Here is a 21,147-nt window from a genome sequence, read left to right on the forward strand (position 1 = left end):
TCCGTCTCCGCAAAAAAATAAGTGACTTCCAATGAGTCATTTTTCTGACGTCACGTCTGCTCTTCGCTCATTAGTTCAGTCCACTGTCTTGTTAGCTCAGGTTTGCCCCACCTCAGAAATGCTTCGGACAACTGAGACAGACACAAAACACACTCGCACCCGTCGACGGGAACGCGCAACCGAGGGGCACAGGCAGAAGCGCAAGAATTGGGACGCGGCCAACATGGATGTCACAAACAGGAAACGGAAACAAAGCTGTTGTGTGAAAACCAGGAAATTGAAAGTCCCGCCGCCTCCGTGGCATATACCCCATATAGAGCTAAAAATTTAATCTATTGTATTTAGGTATTTTCCCAATATGATTATGTAAACTATGCTTGTTTAGAAACAAGTTTGATAACCTGTTTACGTTATAAGGTAAAATGTCAAATACACATATTGTATTGACATAATTTACGTACAAAAACATAAATACAATTTTGTTTAAAAAAAAAAGTGGAAAGATGTCTTTGTCAAACTTTTATGGCAACGCTAAGCGAGCGTAAACTGACGTAGTCATTCGGGAAACGATGTACATCCTTCGGCTGCGCTCGGCTTTTTCCGGCGACTCATTGTTGAGAGGAGTTGTGGAAAAACAAACCGCGAGGAGGCCTTTTCTCTCTCCAGCGACGTTTGCATCATTTCGAAGCCCACTTAGTCGTTTGTTTTATCTGTAAATTAAGTGAAATACTTTCTGAATAGGGGAACCGAGTGCCTCCTCGGTGTTCCCCGTGGATCTTCGGTTAAATTCGGCTCCCGTCGTGTCTTTCGCCGGAGAAATGGACGAAGCGGAGTCGGCGACGAAGGCGCTCGGGCTGGAGGAACCTCGCCGGCGGGCGGGCTCGGATACCGAGTCGGAGGCCGAAGTCTCCACGATGGCCGTGATGGCGGCGCCGGGAAACCTCGACATGGGAGCCGAAGCGATGCCGAACCCTGACGACGCCGAGTCGGCTTTTGCAGGCAAGACGGCGAGCAGCTCCGAGCTAGCAAAGCAAGCAAATCGGCAGGCAGGCAGGCAGGCAGGCAGGCAGGCAGGCCGCAACCTCACGCCGCCGAGTGGCGCTAAAAATCAAAAGTTGAACCATTTCCTGGATAGTCACGCCACTTTTCAAAACATTAGACGCAGCACAAAAAAACAGATTACAACATTTTAATGTTGAGGTTTTGCTTAATCGTCAGTGAATAAAAACGTTTACACGCAACCTAAGCAAATTGTTGGTATTAGTATCACCAGACACCGTTTACCTTTTCGCTAATTTAAGTAAAACTGTACATTTACGCCGTAAAATAGAAGTTAAGAAGGAGTGCACTTCATTTTGTGATTTCTACAATTCGTCGGCGAACATAGTAAACAGATTCATTCGAGAGTCATGCTTCAACAACTTCCGACTTTTTGCCCCAAAATGTGCCCAACCAAACTCTCTTTGCTTATTTGGTCATTATCACTTCGTAGTAACTTTGCCTCCTCAAACCATCAGACAATGACAAGGAGTTAGATCATTTTCAATATTTTGTGATATCTACAGTTCATCGGCGTAATTAGTAAAAGTGTTTTTAATCAAGATCAAGACCGCATGCAAGTGATTTTCTGCTGTGTAGCCTTGCCACTCTTCTTCAAAAGTTGCCTAACTGAACTCCGTTCATTTACTTTGTAAATTGAATTTGGCAGTAATCCTGTAACTCAAAATCATCAAATACAGAGGAGTTTTTTTATTTTCATATTTCGTCATATCTACAGTTCATTGACATAATTGCTAAATGTTATTCAATGGGGACTCATAAATGAACAAGTGCTTCTGTGTTTCCACTTTCTTGACGAATAGCCAAACAATTTGCACAGCAGAACTTTCTTTTATTCATTTTTACTGTTCCCAGTAACTCGATTGCATGTAATAAATGCAGAGAAGGAATTAACGTTTCTGAACGTTTCATGGTAACAGTTAATTGGCATCAATGGTAAATGTGATTCAAGTCAGATGCACCACAAACAAGTATTGCTGTGTTTGTACAAAAGTTGATTAACTGAACTCTGTTCTTGTAAAAAAACAAACAAAAAAAAAACTATGCAGTAACCTCGGGTAGCGACTACTCAGTTTAAGCCTCTCATTTCAGCATTTCATGAGATCAAGAGTACGTAATGACGTAAATGAGATTCAATCCAGATTAATTCTTGTATTAAAGACTTTTTTGTAGTCTGGTGACTTGGTGGGCTCGATGAAATCATCATTTCCATGTGATATACAGTACAGTGAACCCACAACAACAACAACACAAGCTGCTGCGCGAATAATGAACTCGTTTCTGATTACGCAATGTCGTCCAGCAGGCGTGTCCACGGTGGCGGTGGAAGACGTTCAGGCCGCAGACGACAATGTTTTCACCTCACCGGTGGACGCGGTGGAAAATCTTCCGGAACATGTCTTGGTACGGTACAACAAACATCCAGTACATAGAAGTACACCATCAAGGGTTTCTGTGGCTCATCAAAAAGCACTCAAAGTCATTAAATGGATTATGCTGAAATTAAAGCCTTAAATGGCATTAAAAGCCATCAAATGCAATGTCCAGAGGCATTAAAAATGTAAATCCAATAGATGCAAAAAATATTGTTGTTCATCCTCTACTTTACATGCAAAATTGTGCAAAGGAGTCCTTATAACACGTTTTAGCAATAATAAATGCGATAAAAAAATTTATTTTAGGGACTGGTGACTAGTTTTTAATTAACAGTCCACAAAATGGCCACAACTTGTTTCATGTTCCAAATACTAATTGCGCTGAATTTGAAAAGAAAACTGGACTTTTCTGTCACCGATGTCCAACATGAAACACTAATGCCATCTAGTGGCAGGAAATTAGCTCAACACAAATCAATGACTCAATGCTCAATGACTCCTTGTAACTGTTTAGAAGGAATGTACATCGTCGTTAGCGTTACATCCCTACTGTTTATTATATTTTCAACATAAAATAATTTTATGAATTATTTACAATAAAATTACTCTATCAACGAACAAAACCACATTTGTATTTGCTAACCATGTTTGTCCATTTTTATTTTACAGTAATGAAAAAGAGTATGAAAAACTTGAAAGAATATTTTATTGAAACTTTAGCACAGATACAACATGCAATTAATTTGTGATGAATCACAAATTAACAATGGAAAGCATGCCATTAATTGTGATTAAAAATTGTAATCGTACATATTCAATACATAAAGAGTATATGCTAGTGGTGCAACGGATCACAAAAGTCACGGTTCGGATCGGATCACCGATTTGAGTCACACATCAGATCGTGTTTTGGATCAGCAAAAAAAAAAAAAGAAGGTAAAAAGTACTTTGTCTTCATTTATTTGTAAAGCGCATTTTCTATTACATTTTAAAAAATCAAATCAAAATGTCTAATATTGCCATTTAGGATTTAGGAACACAACTTTTAAGTGCAATATGAGGTCGAAACATTCTTATTTGATATGAACTATGTAAAAACATAATCATGTGTAAAATAACAAGATGTTAATGGCTTCAAGTTGTGTTCCTATTGTCTAAAAAGCTCAGTTTGACATTTTTAGTTGAATGCTTTTCTTTTTTTAAATGGGCAGAAGTGTTTTATAAAATAAATAAAGACAGAGTTCTATTTATCTTCTTTTTTTTCTAACAATGAAAAGACCTCAACGTCAATTTAAGACACGTTTCCTTCCTTTAAACATGGAGAGTGAATGACAAAGTATGATTGGTCCAGAATATTGAAAAAGAGTTCAAGTTAGCCAGGTACCATCTGTCAAACTTACCAGCTGGCAACCAGACATCGTTGGTCATGCTAACAGTTAGCTGCTAGCCACTTACGTCGGAGACTTCCGTATCATACAATGACGGTGTAATTATATAGCGGTTTCTTAGCGTCCTAAATTAGCGATTGAACATTGTGTGAGGATCGCAACTAATCAACTACTAACTAGTAACTACTATAAACTAAAGAAACGTCTCAAAGGGAAGTCAAGCTAGCCATCACGCCACGACTTGGGCGAACTTCAAAGTAAAAGTGTATTAAGGCTATTTGCATTGCTGTCAATGTATTACCGTATTTGGTCAACTTTATTTTGAAGTTAGTCTCAGCGTGTTACGTTGAGTATGTTTCAGTTTCCTTGACGTGTCAGAATGGTATCGACTGTGAATGCACACTTTGTTTTGTTTTTTGTTTTCCCCGTGATCCGAACCGTGGGGCCCGATCGAACCGACCACGGATCAATGATGATCCGTTACGCCACTAATATACATATGTATGTTTGTATATATTTGTATATATTATATGTGTGTGTTTGCGTGCGCTAGAGCGGAAGGAGCCCCCTGGAGCTAGCCGAGGGTTTGAGCAGTCAGAAGACCACGCTCATCGTGGTCCACGCCGATTCCGCCGTCTCACGGCAAGACGCGCTTAAGTCCACTACCGCCATCTCAAGCGGTACAAAACACACTTTGGGGGGCGGGCTCTGTCTGGGTGTGTGCGTCTTTGTACCTGTGTGAATGTGCCAATGTGTGTGTGTGTGTGTGTGCATCTTTGTGAGTGTGCTTGTGTGTCTTTCTGCCCGTGTGTGTGTGTGTGTGTGTCTGTGTGTGACAAGCTGCCCTGTTTGAACGCTCAGGTTTGGTGACTCCGCCCACCCTGCTGACTCCGCCCCAGGACAAAGAGCCCACCTCCAAGTACAACTGGGACCCGTCGGTGTACAACAACGAGCTGCCGGTTCGATGCCGCAACAGCAGCGGCGTCCTCTACAAAAACCGGCTCGGCTCAGGTCAGCTGTTGCAACACAACATTGTGGGAAGGGAAAACAACACCGTGGAGCGAGACTACATACTTTGAGGGGATGAAACACAACATTCAGGGCACACGTCACAAATGTTTTTATGTGAAACACAAGATTGTGGAAGTGTTACACGCAGCGTGTATACAACGCTACATTGTGGGTATGCTACATCACATGATAAGAACATTAAACAACATTGTGGGAAGACTACACAAGTGTGGCTATATAACTCTACATTATGTGCATACAAACCTTTTGTGTACCCACCATGTTGTGTTATATTACCACAATGTTGTGTAATTATGCTAGAATACAAACATAATGTTGTATAACAGTCCAAAATGTTGTGTAAACAAATCCCACGTTATGTTATAGGAGACCCACAATGTGGTATAATAGTTGCACAATGCTGTGTAGTAAATTCACACATCATAGTACCCATAATGTGGTGTCTTACTCCCACAATGTTGGTGAATGAAAACTAATGGTACAGTATTGTGTAGTGTAGTATACGGTACCCACAATGTTGTGTAATAGTCACACAATATTGTATAATAAATTCTCATACTATGGTGTAGAATACCCACAATTTTGTGTTCTTTACCCACAATATTGTATTGCATGACTACAATCTTGTAGTACAAAGTTATGTTGTATATTCACAATGCTGTGTTGTATATCCAGTTTATCCACAGTGTTGTTGTATACCCACAATGTTGTTGTAGATCCGCAATGTTGTGTTGTATATTCACAATGTTGTGTCGTATATCGGCAATGTTGTCGTATATCCACAATGTTGTGTTGTCTATCCGCAATGTTGTAAAATATCCACAATGTTGTGTTGTTGTATATTCACAATGTTGTTGTTAATCCACAATGTTGTGCATTGACATTGTGGATTAACAACGTTGTTGTATATCCACAATGTTGTGCTCTATATCAGCAATGTTGTTGTTGTTGTTGTATATCCACAATGATGTTGTTGTATATCTGCAATATTGTGTCATGTATCCACAATTTTGTGTTGTATATCCCGCATTGTTGTTAATCCACAATGTTGTGTCGTATATCCGCAATGTTGTCGTATATCCACAATGTTGTTGCATATCCACAATGTTGTGTTGCTTACCCCCAATGTATGTTGTGTAGTTAATTAGAATTTCATGAAGCATTCCCGCATTGTTTTTCGTGTTCAGGCGGTAAAGGTCGTTGCATCAAATACGATCAGCGGTGGTTGACGCCCACAGAGTTTGAAGGTTTGGCCGGTCGCGCCAGCAGCAAAGACTGGAAGAGGAGCATCCGCTACGGGGGACGACCTCTGCTCTGCCTTATCCAGGTGTCAACACGTGGACTGTCCGTCCCCACGGGCCTCAAGTGGTCCCGTCTAACATTTGGATCTCGTGTGTGTCCGTCCAGGACCGCATCCTGAACCCTCACGCCGCCTCGTGTACGTGCGCAGCCTGTTGTGACGACATGGTCTTGGTGAGTCGCCGACAAATACCATCGCATTCGCCACAATATCACTCGATTGCAATTGCAATGCGATATGATGCGGTTCACTTTTTATCAGTCATCCAAGTATGATCAAATTGACTCCATTTTTGATACAATTCGCGCTGCAAACTCTGAGTGCGATTGAATATCATGTGATTCACTATCATTACAATGCGATTCATTCCAATTACAATGCGACTCATTTCTATGACGATTTAATATGATTCGATTCACTATAATCACAGAATGATTCACTTCAGCTAGGATTCAATCCAGTATGATTCATTTGAATTAAGGTTCAATACATTCTAATCATTATGTGATTCACTGCTATCAGAATTCAGTTTGATTCACTTACAAAACAATTCACTCTAATCAGAATATGATTCACTTTAGTTGGGATTCCAGCCAGTATGATTCACCCTAAATAAGGTTTGATTCATTCCAATTATGGCACAATTCAGTATGATGCGATTCATTTCACTTACAAAACGATTCAGTCCTTTTATTATATGATTTGCTCCAGTTGTAATTCGATTCACCCCATTACAATTAAATACGATTCATTCAATTCTCCCACAATTTAGGCCAATTCTGATTCTATATGATACGATTGACTCCGTGTCCTGATTCTACTAGCTGACATTTTTTCCTCACATATTTCTGTTCGAAGGATGCAGACTCCCTGGAAGCCGAGAACATCACAATGGTACGCTACAGCTAATTTAGCATTTTTTAAATGACAAATCTCATTGTCTTGTGTGAATGTTCCTAATGTTCTGTTCTTTTTGTCTCAGAACGGTCCAGTGCGTCTTTTTGTCCCATACAAGAGAAGGCGGAGGGAGGCGGATCCGCCGGCCGTTCCCGCCAAAAAGGAAATCCCTGTGAGCAAGAACATCACACTGAGCCCGGGAACTACATGTGAGTCACGTGAGCCATGTCTGCTCTGTGATTGGCTGATTTCTCACACTCAGGTCTGGTCTTCCAAAGACGCTTTTTATGGTTCTCCTCCCGCAGTCACGGTGTCACCCATGGGTCAGATCACCCCATCGGGCACGTTGACGTTCGAGCGCTCACCTGGTAGCGACACGGCCGCCACTGCCGCTGCCATCATCTCGGACGCCTCAGTGCAGGGTGAAGTGTACGCTGACACAGCAGGTAGCCGTATTAGCATATTACTTACTGGATGTCCAAATACAATATTGTCAGGTTCAGCCAACCTAGAACATTTAATAAACAACAGACAAGGAAGGAAGACAAGAGACTTTGATTTTTTTTTACTCGCGAGGAGAACTGACAGAGATGTCTACCCGTTGTGAACGCACACTCCGCCCAGTCCTCGCAGATGTTGCTGCTCTAAAGGGGAGGGGTACACACAGCAGCAACCATCACGGATATCAAGGAGTCATTGCGCACACGTGTCTTTCTTCGGCGCTGAAGGTTTCAACAGTCAAAGTTCAACAGTTGAGCCGCAAAGTGTTTCAGCCGCCATCTTGTGACAAGGCACAGTTCCTTTCCTGCAACTGCAGGAGCATCCTTCCCACGGGGCTCTGCCCTCTTCACTGATAACTCCAACTCACATGATTCAAACAAGGTTATACCGCTGAATAAATGCTTTACAGTACTATACGAGTAAATATGGGATAACTTATATACATGTATTCTAACAAATATATTGCGATTGCAATATGATTCACTTATATGATACAACTTGTTCCAATTAGGATACGATTAGCTGTGATTACAATATGATTCACTCCAATTATTGTACAAGTCACTCCAAAGTTGATGCAGTTCACTCCAAATATGATCCTGTTCCTTCCAGTGACGATACAATTCCCTCCAGTTACGATTTAAACCGATATAATTCGATTCACTTATATGATACAACTTGTTCCAATTAGGATACGATTAGCTGTGATTACAATATGATTCACTCCAATTATTGTACAAGTCACTCCAAAGTTGATGCAGTTCACTCCAAATACGATCCTGTTCCTTCCAGTGAAGATACAATTCCCTCCAGTTACGATTTAAACCGATATAATTCAATTCACTTACGATAGAATTCACTTCAATCATGATACGCTTCTCTCCACTTACAAAACAATTCTTCTAATTATATGATTCACTCCAATTATGATGCGATGAATATCGATTCACTCCAATGACAATTCTATTTGCTTTATTTACGATGCAATTCGCTCCAAATACGATAGATTCCCTCGACTCGCTTCAATTCTGATTTAAAACGATGCGAGTCACTGGACAAAGTGGTTGTGGGGGGTGGAAAATTCCAATTTGACCTTCTGCCCCAACGACCTTGACCTTGATAAGTGGGAGAAAAAGGATGGATCTTGTCCTTGATGATTTGCAGAGGAGGCCACTACCTCATCCGATCATGCCGCCTGGTCGTAATTAGATCTCGGGAGACGGCGGCCGTCTCACCTCGCTGAATAACCAGACGCCGTCACGTCTCTCCTGTGTCATGGTCAACTCTGCCCATATTTTTGCGTGTGTGGAACATGAAGGAATGTGTTGACGTAAGAAAGTTCTTACGACTCGTCTCTTATTTTTGCGTCCTGACAGTGTTGACTGCGTTACCGGCGTTGGCGCTGTGTCCCCAGGCCAAGATGACGGTGGCGTCCCCCTCGGCCTCGCTGGTGGGCACTCTGGAGGTGGGGCCCGTGGCGGGGGCCACGTTGGCGGTGGGCCCCCCGCTGTTGAGCAGCGTCCCCAAGAATGCCTGGCAGGCCCTGGAGGAAATGGCCAACACCCTCATGAGCAACGTGCAGCAACTCAAAGCTTTGATAGAACAGGCCAAGAGGGACAGTAAAGGACACAAGGAGGTGAAGGGACGTCAACACACCACACAACATTGGATAATCACTCTTAACATACCAAACACCACAGGGTAATCGTTTTCGAAACAGCACCCAACACCGCAGGATTATCACTCTTAACATACCGAACACCACAGGATAATCTTTTTCAAAACAACACCCAACACCGCAGGATTATCACTCCGAACATACCAAAAAACACAGGATAATCGTTTTCAAAACAAGACCCAACACCGCAGGATAATCACTCTGAACATACCAAAAAACACAGGATAATCGTTTTCAAAACAACACCCAACACCGCAGGATTATCACTCTTAACATACCGAACACCACAGGCTAATCTTTTTCAAAACAACACCCAACACCGCAGGATAATCACTCTTAACATACCGAACACCACAGGATAATCGTTTTCAAAACAACACCCAACACCGCAGGATAATCACTCTTATCATACCAAACATGACAGAATAATCGTTTTCAAAACAACACCCAACACCGCAGGATAATCACTCTTAACATACCAAACATGACAGAATAATCGTTTTCAAAACAACACCCAACATTGCAGGATAATCACTCTTAACATACCAAACATGACAGGATAATCATTTTCAAAGCAACACCCAACACCGCAGGATAATCACTCTCAACATATCGCAGGATAATCACTCGTAACATACCAAACATGACAGGATAATCGTTTTCAAAACAACACCCAACACCACAGGATAATCATTCTTAACATACCAAACATGACAGGATAATCGTTTTCAAAACAACACCCAACACCGCAGGTTAATCACTCGTAACATACCAAACATGACAGGTTAATCGTTTTCAAAACAACACGCTTAACATTTGGTCCGATTATCAGTATGTGTGTACCCATTTTAAGGGCACGGACCTCATTGTCTTGTGTGTGTGTGTGTTCAGTGTGCCGTCAGTCAATCCTTCCAGAACCAGATAACATTCCAGACAGCGGACGACATGCAAGCCAAACGGAGCACTGACATCGCTGAGGTCATCATCAATGTAGGTTTTCCAGGTTTAAAAAAACGTTTTTTTTTTAATTCAGCAGTTTCCACAAAAATGCTTTTAAAACCCAAATAAAGTGAAACGATAGATGTGATCCACTGCAGCACTTCACGCATGTTGCAAAGCGCGGCGCACGCTCACCGATTGGCAATCCTTCTCATCGAAGCTGCTCAATCACACCCGCTGCCCTCCGAATCCATTTCTCGCCTTCTGGTGTCGTTTCCTCACCCACCCTCACTTTGCCAGTCAACATTTAAGGGCCCAGACAGCTCGCGAGAGAGGGTTGCGGTCTGATGAGACCAAAGGAGTTTTTGGTTTCATATTTCTGGTCATCCTGTTTGAATTTGTTGACGTGGCTTGTGTTTTTGTCTTTGCAGCAGATGTGCGAGAACTGCGGCCGCGTGGCCCTGAGCGAGTGCACGGGCTGCCGGAAGGTCAACTACTGCTCCACTTTCTGCCAGAGGAAGGTGAGGGAGTCGGCTTCAAACCTCCGCCTTTCGAGATTCTTCAGGAACGGACGGACGGACGGACGGACGGGAGTCGCTTCTTGTCTATTCCAATTCAATTAAAAACGCACTAAGAACAATTATACAACTTAAAATAGGAGATTTTCCATGAGACTGCGCTAGCATGCTAGCGACACAGCAAATATGATTGCTAGATCAACATTGTAAGTTTTTTAACAGTGGAAAAAGGAACTTATGAGAGATGAGCAAACACACGTGCGAAGTTTAGGAATGAATGGCGGGCGACCAGGGGTCCGACTCCCCCATTGGAATGAATGGCGGGCGACCAGGGGTCCGACTCCCCTATTGGAATGAATGGCGGGCGACCAGGGGTCCGACTCCCCCATTGGAATGAATGGCGGGTAAGCGCACTTAGCGGTGAACATTTGCGAGATTGGTGGATTTCGCCAGCAATTTTAACGGTCGCTGACCATTTTTCATGTCGCAAGGAAATGTTTTACAAAATTTCCTTGCGACAAGAAAAAAACATGAATACTGTTGGCAGCGTTTGCAACCTTGAAGAAACCCTGACGAGAAATCAACATTCGCCATCTTCGCAAACACTCCCAAACATTTTCCCCCCATTATAAACAGTTGTTGTTTTTTTACTTGACTTTTTACAAATAACTCAAATAATTCCATTACGCAACTAATGGCCACGCGTCGTCGATTCTCTAACAGTTCGCCTGTTAATAATCCAGTCGCTAACCTGAGCTCATGTCACTCAAACCTCCTGACACGCACGTCACTCACCTGTCCAGGACCCGCCCTTTAAACTCACACGCTCTTAAAGTCACAGATACTACAGTGTACGTGAGGAGGAAGATCCAAAGTGCACCTCACATGATGCTAAATCCATTTTTAGCCAATTCTTCAGCAGGATAATCGGTCAAATCCTCAATCCTAAAAAGTGTGAAATCCAACAAACGAGTCCATTTTGCTTATCTGGACGCTTTTCACACTTGCAGGACTGGCGAGATCATCAGAACGCCTGCTGCCAATCAGGAGTGGGTGGAGCCATCCCGGAGGACGAGCCAATGGCTTCCATCGGCATGGACAAAGTTAAGTGAGTGGGCGTGGCTGGCCCCGCCCATTTGAATCCTCACTCTCCTTTCGGCTTTTCCCGATCAAGACGAAAAACGGATCAGGACGTTTCATGAAGGAAACGACACATGAAGAATATTTATGTGGAGGCATTTCTCCACAAACTTGATGATCTTTATTTTGCTCATTATTTTCTTAGGTTATTCAATATTTTTTTATACTTCATTTCTTTGACTTTTTGGGGGGGTCAAAATCATTTGGACTTATTTTCAGTGTCTGCAACTTTGAGGATGTATAAACTTTTTTGTTGTTGTTGTTTGGTACCAACATTAAACAGGCTCACCAAATATGAATTGATTTATTAAGACTGGAAGTTGCTTATTAAATTGTCCATAATTCAATCAATATATTCCATTTGATTTTAAAAATATATATACGAGTTAAATCAATCCTAATTGAGTTTGTATTTAATATTATTAAATTATATTTGTAAGTATTTATGGACAAATTAATTAATTCACATTTAATTGATTCTTATTGATTGATATTGATTATTTATTTGATCTCATTTATTTCCATTTAGTACAAAAAAACAATAATGGAATCAGACATTTAGTTAATAAATACAAATGCTATTATTTTTATTTTTTATTTTTTTATCATATAAATTCTTTGAAATTCCAGTAAAAAATGGAATGAAAATGTCACGGAATACATAAATAGTTTATGAAAAATATTTTTAAATAAATTTTGCAATGTCATTAATGGACATTGGACTTTAATTAATGCTTTAATTAGTTAATATTAAAATGAAATTGCTTTCATTTTGGCATCCCCAACAAACATCCATAATGAAATGAAGTAAAAGGCCGTCACACAAAAATAAGGATAGGGTATTAATTAATATACATTGTATTAAAAAAAATCAAAATAATTACAAATACCAGCAAAATAACGTACAAATTCAATAAAGACATACATAAATCTGTCATAAAATAATTTCATCCAACATTGTAATCATTTCACAATTTAATTAAAAAATATATATATTTCACCTCAATAAATTTAGTGGAAAAAATTCTAATGTCTAACAATATGTCATATTTCTAAGCCCCGCCCCCCTCCAAAGGACATATAGTATGTTTTGTATTTGATGTATTTTGTTTTTTTTGTACAGGAAGTGAACTCTTTCCAGCACTTTGCCACTTGTCAGCGAAATGAAGGAAGCAAACCAGAAAGTGAACTTGCGTTGAATGCTTTTATTGTGAAAAGATGAACTTGCCTTTAATGCTTTTATTGTGAAAAGATGAACTTGACTTAGAAAACAGGACTTCTGCTGTCTTGTCCCACTTTGTTTCTTCAACTTCAGCAGGAAGTCTTGCAAAATAGCGAGCCCTGACAGGAAGTCATAGAAGCGTCCCGCACTACAAAAAAAAAGTCCAGCAATGGCGCTCATGCGGCGCGGCAGCGAAAGTGGCAGCAGCGGCGCAGGACGTTTTTGAAAAAGCGTCGGAACTCGGTGTTGAAGACGGTGTAGATGACGGGATTGAGCGCGCTGTTGACGTAACCTAACCACGTGGCCACGCTCATGATGGCGGGCGGGATGTCGCACGCCTGGCAGCGGGCGCGCACGATGTGCAGCACGAAGAACGGCGTCCAGCACAACAAGAACACGCCTGGCACGACAAAGAGAAAACAAAGAAAAGAGGTCAGTGGCTCAGCGCGAATGTCATCAGGTCACGTGACCTCACGACATGACGTCACGTGACCGTGGGAGGCAGACGGCTGCTTTTGACACAAAAAAAGTGTTCCTTTGTTCCATTCCTAACAAAAAATGTCATGTTTTTAAAGGGAGAGACGAGCAAACAAAGTTTACAAATGAATGGCGGGTGAGCAGGGGTCCATTTCCTCCATTGAAATGAACGGCCAAGAAGAAAAACATGACATTCTGATTACATTCGTGGAATGAGTTAAGCAGCAAAATCCAGACCTTTTTTTTTTTTTTTCCCCATCTCAGGGGGCGGCCATTTTGTCACTTGCTGTCGACTGAAGTTGACACACTGATCGGAATATATGACTGGATCGCCCATACGCGCCCGTCGTGCAAGCCGTTGAAGCCACAGGGCGGCCATCTTGCTCCTCCCATCTCGCCAGCAGACTACTGTATAAACTATACGGTATACGTACAGATTAGACATATACAGGTCGTAAGCAGTTATTCTAAGGACGGGGGGGGGAGGGGGGGGTCACTATTCTTTAACTCATTCACTCTCAGTCATTTTCACAGAAGCAACTCACTTCGCTCCCAGACTGTTTTACTGGATTTTGACAGATTTTGCAAGGCCCACAGAATATTGTGTTATATTGCAATAAAAACATTTATTTATAAAAGCAGCCATTTTGCCAGTTGCTTAGGTCTCAGGTAACAACCAATCACAGTGCAGCTTCAGAAAGCAGGTGAGCTGTGATTGGTCGTTGCCTGAGCAACTGTGATGTCATGTTTAGTCGACAGCAAGTGGCAAAATGGCCGCTCCCTGAGATGGATAAAAATGGCTGGATTTTGCTCCATAACTCATATTCCACAAATGTAATAAATAATAAATGAAAATGAATGAAAAAAAAAAATAAATAAGTAAAACAGAACAGTGAGGTCCCATATAACATATTATTGTCAAGATATGTTCAAACTTGACTTCCACTTTAAGTTTTGAGAAAAATATTTCACTTTTTAATAACATAAATTGTAAGTGTAGCGTAAAGTACACATTTTTTGTCTGAACTCAAAATTTCAAGGCAACAAACTTCAACTCATTTTGAAGTTGGCCAATTCAACAAAACATGTAAAGTTTTGCTGCTGTGAAAATTGGCGTGGTGGGGCGCCCCCGGCCTAAAGTGGCATGTGGAGGCGGGGCTCCAATGTGACATTGAAAGGCACAATGTTGTCGCTTTGGCTTCGTACCGCCGATGTGAGTTTGGGAATATTTCCCACTGGCCCTCACATCTGAGCAGCTCTTCCGAGGTAATTGGCTTTCAGGGTTAAGGCGCTGCCGGATTAGCCGCTGTGTGCTAAAGGGAAGCACTTCTACGCATTAGCGCCGCGCTAGCCGCTATTAATAGGCGCAACTGACTTGTTCTGTCGCCTTAACACGCAACGGCGTAAAGATGGCGGAACGACGCGGGTGAGGTACTGCGTGAAAGGGGCTTTACACACAAACACTGTCCCGCTTCTGTTACGGCTCTGAGACTAGCTGGAAATTTGTAAACAACACAGGATCACAACATCCATCTTTGGCGACATTTTTTTCGCCACCTCTAATACAATTTGACGATACAGGCAGCGTGAAAGGGGCAAACACTATCCCGCCTTTGTTAGAAATAACCACTGTCATTGCGGAAAAAATAACACTGATATGTGAAAGTTCAATTTTATGTGTCAAATAATAAATAACACTATGGGAGTTAAATTTTCACTTCCGATTTTACTGATGCTACCCATACTACCGTCGTTTTTTTGTATTGGTGCTTACTTGGAGTGTGCCAAAAATATCGATTCTCATAAGAGTCGCGATTCTCATTTAGTACAATTCAGAATCGATTTTAAATGTCCACAAACCGATTTTATTTCAATTATTTTATACTGTCTTGCCCTTGTTTGTTTGTGCCTTTATTGGGAACGATGTTCATGTTGTACCCGATTTGGCCACTTAGGGGCAGTGTGGTTCCGCGGGTTCTGATACCTTGTTAAGTCGTAACCACATTAGAGAGTAAAAGGAAAAAGTCACAATCAAGTTATGCTAATAAAAGTTGTTTTTTTGGAGCGTAGGAAGAGCATATGCCGGTAAGTAATGTTAAGGTGCTTCTCTGACATTCCTGAAGTGTTTTGTATGAATATCAGTTCTTTTGAGTGATAAAAGTGCCGCGAACAGCGCGCTAATTAGCATTAGCGAGTCTGACTGGAGTAGATCATGACGATTCTTTGCACATCTCTAAATTGAAGCAGAAATCATCGTCAATCAAAGTATTTTGAATCGAGAAATGGATTCTGAATCGAATCAGACCCGAAGATCGTATTTGAATCGTGAGACAGTCAAAGGTTCCCACCCCTAGCGCTTACCTACGACCACGGGCAGCACCTTCATGGCCTTCCTCTCGCGGGTGTTGATCTTGGCTGTGCTCTTACGTCGAGGCTGCGGGTCGAACTTCACGTCGGCGAAGCTGACCGTCGGCACGCGTCCCGACGGCGGGATTTCGGCGGCCGGCTCCCTCTCGATGACGGGCGGCAAAAGCGGCGGCAGGCCGGCCAGGGGCGGGAGCGAGGCGGCGTTGGCCTGGCGCAGCTTGCGGCAGGCCTGGATGCTGCTCCTCAGCTTGGCCTTCCGCGCCTCCTCCCAGCGGCGCAGGCCGCGGAAAATGCCGCAGTAGAGCAGCAGCATGACGGGACACGGGATGAAGAAGGAGCACACGGACGAGTACAGCACGTAGTCGGCGTTCTCCAGCTTGCACTCGCCGGGGCGCCGGCCCGCCACTTGGTTGACGCCCAGCATGACGGGAGAGGCCACCGCCAAGGCCAGGATCCACGTGGCCGACAGCAGGACGGCCTGCCGCAGGTCCACGTGCTTCCGGTTGTAGTTGAGCGGGATCAGCACCGCGATGAACCTGACAAACAAAAGATCCCAATCGCTTTCCAGCCACCAAGTAGTGAAGATTCGGGCCAGTGAAGGGGGGGGGGGCAGAATTCTGAGATCAAAGTTAGAATTCTGACTTTAAGAGAGAATTCTCACTTTTTAAAGTCACTTTAAGAAAAAATATAGAGTATCATGAAAATGTTTCTTTTTCGGCTACTCTGCAACTTCTTGCATGTGAGATTTCAAACCCCGAACCTTACAAGTTCGAGGCGGACGTGCTAACCGCTCGTCCACTGCGCCGCCACCCTGCATCTCTTCCCATCTCCGACAAGCCATCAAAGCCGCAAAAAGCCCGCGCCGCTCCTCATTTGTCCTGATCAGGCGTGCGTCCGCCATCCGTTTGCGACGTAATCGTATTTGCCGGCAAAGGCGCGTCCGATTGGGCCGCTTTTGGAAGCCTTTCTGCCCTCGGGCGACATCCCTCAACATGTTCCTAATCTCGTTGGCCGCTCGCTTCCTTTTTATGGTAAAAGCAGATTCCGGAAGCTCTGCGGGAGGAGGGAGGGACACATTTTAACTCTTTGACTGCCAGACGTTTTCAGAAAAGGGATGCCGTGGGTGCCAGCCGATTTAAGCATTTTTGACTGATCTTTCAAGGTCCACAGAAAATTATGTGTTTGGACTATGGAAACACACATACTACCAAATGAAAGATTGGACTCTCATCTTTCATCAGAAAAAAAAGTTTGTTTCTACCTTATTCCGTTTTTGAGTAATCAACAATAGAAAATGGTTAGTTTCACCTCTGTTTTGAAACAAATGTATTTTAACGTCTTTGGCACTCCTCCATAGGATTTTACTAAACGTTATTGGCAGTCAAAGAGCTAACATGACCCCCACCCCAGCAACCCCCCGTGACCCCACCCACGAACAAGTCTTCTCAGGAAATTTATTAATATATATATATCATTTTTTGTGATTGTCTTTTTAATTTTATTCGAGGGAGGTATCCATTTTTTCATTTTATTTGCAGAAGACATTTTTTGTTGTATTTGAAGAAATCATCTATTTTAAAACTTATTTTAGTGATATGTTTATTTATCTTAAGAGGTTGGTGCATTTGAGCAAATTCCACAACTGCTCTACTTTTTCTTGACAAGACCACTCATACAATAAGTGGTTAGCTTCTTTTTGCCCTTGCATAGCAGCAGTTATAATACCACATTGTCGATGCTATTTTCATTATCTCGTCTATGGCTTTTCCCATTATGTGTTAGCAATAAGCTATTGCAAGTTTTCAAAATGTGTCATTCACTTTTGCTATGTTTAGTTTGACAGCAAACTCGTAAGTCACAGCCCCCCCCCCCCCCAAAAAAGTGGGCTCACTCGTATCTCAAGGCGCCGCTGTGTAGCAACGTGACGTGCGGTCGGCGTGCGCGTGCGAGCGTACCTGTCGACGCTGATGGCGCACAGGTTGAAGATGGAGGCGGTGCACAACATGACGTCCATGCTCATCAGGCCGTCGCACACGCCCGTGCTCAGCGTCCACACGCCGTCCTGGAACTGCAACACACACGCACGCGTGCCAATAACTGGCCGCTACATTAGGTACACCAGCAAAAAAAATAGAAAAAAGAAAGCTTTACAAAAACGGGACAAAAATCTTGTGTCACTTTTTTCTCTTTTCTTTATCTATCTATCTTTATTAAAAAAAAAAATTAATACACACTTGCGCATACCTTAAATAATATTTAAGTACATAATTTGTCATTGTGAAGCGAGCAAATCCTTCACTTGAGTTCATTTCAATGTAACTAAACCAAAACATGTCTCAAAAGGACATTTGCTGCATTTCAAAGGAGTGGTTAACTTCTTTTTACACTTGTACAACCGTTATGATTGTTCAAATGGGATTAAATAAACCTTTAATAATTTGTCAGGAAGAAACAATTCTACATTTTACAGGTCCTTTTTTATGTTTAATGTTTTTATATTTTCAGATATTAAAAAAGTAATGGGAAAAATTTAATTAATAAAACAAAAGAAAAAAATCTGAATAAATGTTTTTTTTTTAAATTAATAAAAATGTATAAACAACATTTTCAGGATTTTTCTTTTTTTTTTTTTTTTCTGGGGAGATCTCAGTATTGATCATTTGAAATGTCATCATCATTGTTCTCCCTTTTTTTTTTTATTTTTTTTTTTATGTGTGTTTGTGCGAGTGTGCGTGCGTGTGTGTGTGCGTGCGTGCGTGCGTGCGTGCGTGCGTGCGAAAAAAAATAAAAATAAATAAGAATTCCCATACCGTTCACCTAAACCGAACACTTCAAAATCCAGGATTTTTCTTTTAATTTCAAAACAAATGAAAAAAAAACCGTTTCAGACAGAATTTGGGTGGAAATATTTAAATTTTTAATTGTACAAAAATTTGTATTAAATATTTATAAACAGAATTTGGAAGTAATTTGATCAAATTATGGAATGTAATATTGTAGTAAAATACAAAAAAAGATTACTTAATTTGGGTAGAAATTAAAAAAAAAAGAATAAAAAAATATATATATATTTCGGGGGTTGATGTTATAAAATTACACTGACAATAATAATTTTATTTTAAAATATAAGTGTAATTTGTATTATTGTAATTGAAAATATAAGGATATCGTAATTGGTATCAGCTGGCATTGACTTTATGTTAAGGTATCGAGCCCTCGTGTAGGCATACAAATACCAGACCACTGATACTTAAGGAAAAAAAGACTTTAAGTCCTCCTCGGCACATAGAGACGAATCATCGGCGTCACAGAAAAAGGTCTTGTTCATAATTTTTTTGTCATGTTAAATTAAATTTGATTTATAGGCTGCTAGTGATATTGGCATCACTGAGTGAACTTTTTTTTTTTTTTAGGGGGTGTGTGTGGAAATGAAACTTCTTACTTGACCGTGTATAGGCTTTACCGTCCCTTGTTCTAAAAATGAATGCCGACTGTCCATAAAGGCAATTTTGCCGATTTCGGTGGAGTGAGTGACGTCACCTCAGAGTAGACAAAGAGGGGCAGCACGAGCACGGCCAGCAGCAGGTCGGCCACCGCCAGGCTGACGATGAAGTAGTTTGTGGTGGTCTTGAGGGCTTTCTCGGTCAGCACGCTGACGCACACGAGCGCGTTTCCGCCCACGATCACCACGATCAGCAGCACGCCCAGCACCAGAGCCGCCACGTTGTGCCCCCGCACCGACGCGGACGGAGAGAGAGAGGGCGACCCCTCGGGGGTGGCCTCGTTGTCCGTCATCTCCATCCTCTCCATCGCGGCCCCCCAGCCCCCGCCGCGGGCTCTCATGAAGGACGGCGCGGGTGCTGCCGGGTCCGCATGCCTGCCGCGGGAAAAATGCCGCCTTACTTGATGGCTAACCAAACCAAAAGTGTCCTTATTGAAGAGCCGCCGATGTTGTTGAAAAGCAACATTGTGACTGCAGGGAGGAGAAAGACAGAAAAAAAAAAAGTTGACGAAAAGCTCAGGAAGTCTCCCGATGCCGGCGCGGCGAAAGTGTCCGACGGAAAGTGCGCTCGCTCCGCTCGGATGTTTGCTGCCCTGGAGGCCAAATTAGAGCATTAAAAGCCGCTTAAGAGCTGCGCTTCACCGCCGTGTCCTTCACTTCATTCACTGCGCATGCGCGCGCAAAACTAACCAGCTCATGTCACGTGCGTTATAATGAACTTCTATTTCAAACGTGAATTTATTCGTAGACAACATAAATAAACTGGCCGTTTCATTAGGTACACGCTTAGAACTATACTGCGTCAAAATAAAATAACCCAATTTAAAGAAGTAGCTCTCTGCTTCAAAAAGTTTTTGACCCACTGCTCTAATGAGGTCTACTTATAAGTGCCATAACGACTAATCCATGTCGAACTTTCTCTGGAGTGTTTAAAGTCATCGCTGTTGACAATATTTTTGTCTTAAACTTATGCTGCATTCGAGCATGGTCGGAAGTCCGACCTAAAAACGTTCGAGGCGAAAGTATACAACCCAAATGGCGGATAGTGATAAATTGTTTGTTATTTTGGTCCTGGACAAACTTGTCTTCTCGCAATTTTGCTTCATTTTATTTTTTTTAATCTGATCTCCTAAGTATTTCATCGTATAGTTTCTTGTAGGGAAATAGCATCACGTATGTTGTGTTACGTGGAATGATGTCGATTTTTTTTTATGAATGAAGAAAGCTATCTAGTTTTATACTCCAGTAAATTGTGTTTCACCATTCGCGGTATGTTTCCAAAGGGGTCGCCGTTGTAGAGTGACGTCACGACGGTAGTGCGTCGATGAGGTCAGGGTCTTTTTTTTGTGACTTCGCAAGTGGGATTTCCGATTGGTTTGACTCGTCAAACGCCCAGATTGTTTATAATTGTATATTTGTTCAATTCAAAGAAAAAAGTGGGATTTCCGAGTTCAAGGGGGCGTTCCCGTACACACTTCCTGGTTTGAAGTCGGACTTTTCCAACTTCCGACCAGCATCGAATGCAGCATTCATTTAAAAGGAGCAATCGTGCCACCGGGTGGACATTGTTGTGTGTGTTCAGCCTCGTGATTGCAACAGGTGCGCACCAGTCACGAGGAAACGTTTGGAAGGCAAACTTTTGTTAAGCACACCTCCTGAATTTTAAGGGTTGATGATCAAACAACGTATCCTGCAGTCATGAATCATTTATGACAGCGCTTTTATGTTGAAGTCTTTGATATTTGAATTTG

General features: G+C 42.1%; 2 protein-coding genes across 4 annotated transcripts; one reads left to right on the forward strand and one right to left on the reverse strand.

Moving 5' to 3' along the window:
- Positions 1 to 607: 607 nt before the first annotated feature.
- On the forward strand, positions 608 to 12,121 carry deaf1 (DEAF1 transcription factor). Of its 2 annotated transcripts, none has more exons than XM_077569606.1 (13): positions 608 to 999; positions 2,366 to 2,463; positions 4,377 to 4,503; positions 4,685 to 4,834; positions 6,043 to 6,182; positions 6,263 to 6,328; positions 7,014 to 7,049; positions 7,138 to 7,261; positions 7,331 to 7,498; positions 8,930 to 9,189; positions 10,123 to 10,221; positions 10,602 to 10,691; positions 11,699 to 12,121. In XM_077569606.1, the coding sequence occupies exons 1-13, from the start codon at positions 819 to 821 to the stop codon at positions 11,798 to 11,800; spliced, it is 1,641 nt and encodes a 546-aa protein (XP_077425732.1). In that variant the 5' UTR covers positions 608 to 818; the 3' UTR covers positions 11,801 to 12,121. The 2 variants fall into 2 exon arrangements, with proteins under 2 accessions (XP_077425732.1, XP_077425734.1); XM_077569608.1 differs by having other exon boundaries at positions 7,358 to 7,498.
- An 892-nt stretch (positions 12,122 to 13,013) lies between these two features.
- On the reverse strand, positions 13,014 to 20,037 carry LOC144054311 (D(4) dopamine receptor-like). Of its 2 annotated transcripts, none has more exons than XM_077569610.1 (4): positions 19,435 to 20,037; positions 17,850 to 17,962; positions 15,889 to 16,430; positions 13,014 to 13,450 (listed from the first exon to the last, which is right to left on the reverse strand). In XM_077569610.1, exons 1-4 carry the CDS (start codon positions 19,735 to 19,737, stop codon positions 13,227 to 13,229), a joined length of 1,182 nt encoding a protein of 393 aa, XP_077425736.1. In that variant the 5' UTR covers positions 19,738 to 20,037; the 3' UTR covers positions 13,014 to 13,226. The 2 variants fall into 2 exon arrangements, with proteins under 2 accessions (XP_077425736.1, XP_077425735.1); XM_077569609.1 differs by having other exon boundaries at positions 17,850 to 17,998.
- Positions 20,038 to 21,147: the final 1,110 nt, after the last annotated feature.

Source organism: Vanacampus margaritifer, chromosome 6, assembly GCF_051991255.1.
Source record: "Vanacampus margaritifer isolate UIUO_Vmar chromosome 6, RoL_Vmar_1.0, whole genome shotgun sequence".
NCBI classification, from domain to species: Eukaryota; Metazoa; Chordata; class Actinopteri; order Syngnathiformes; family Syngnathidae; genus Vanacampus; species Vanacampus margaritifer.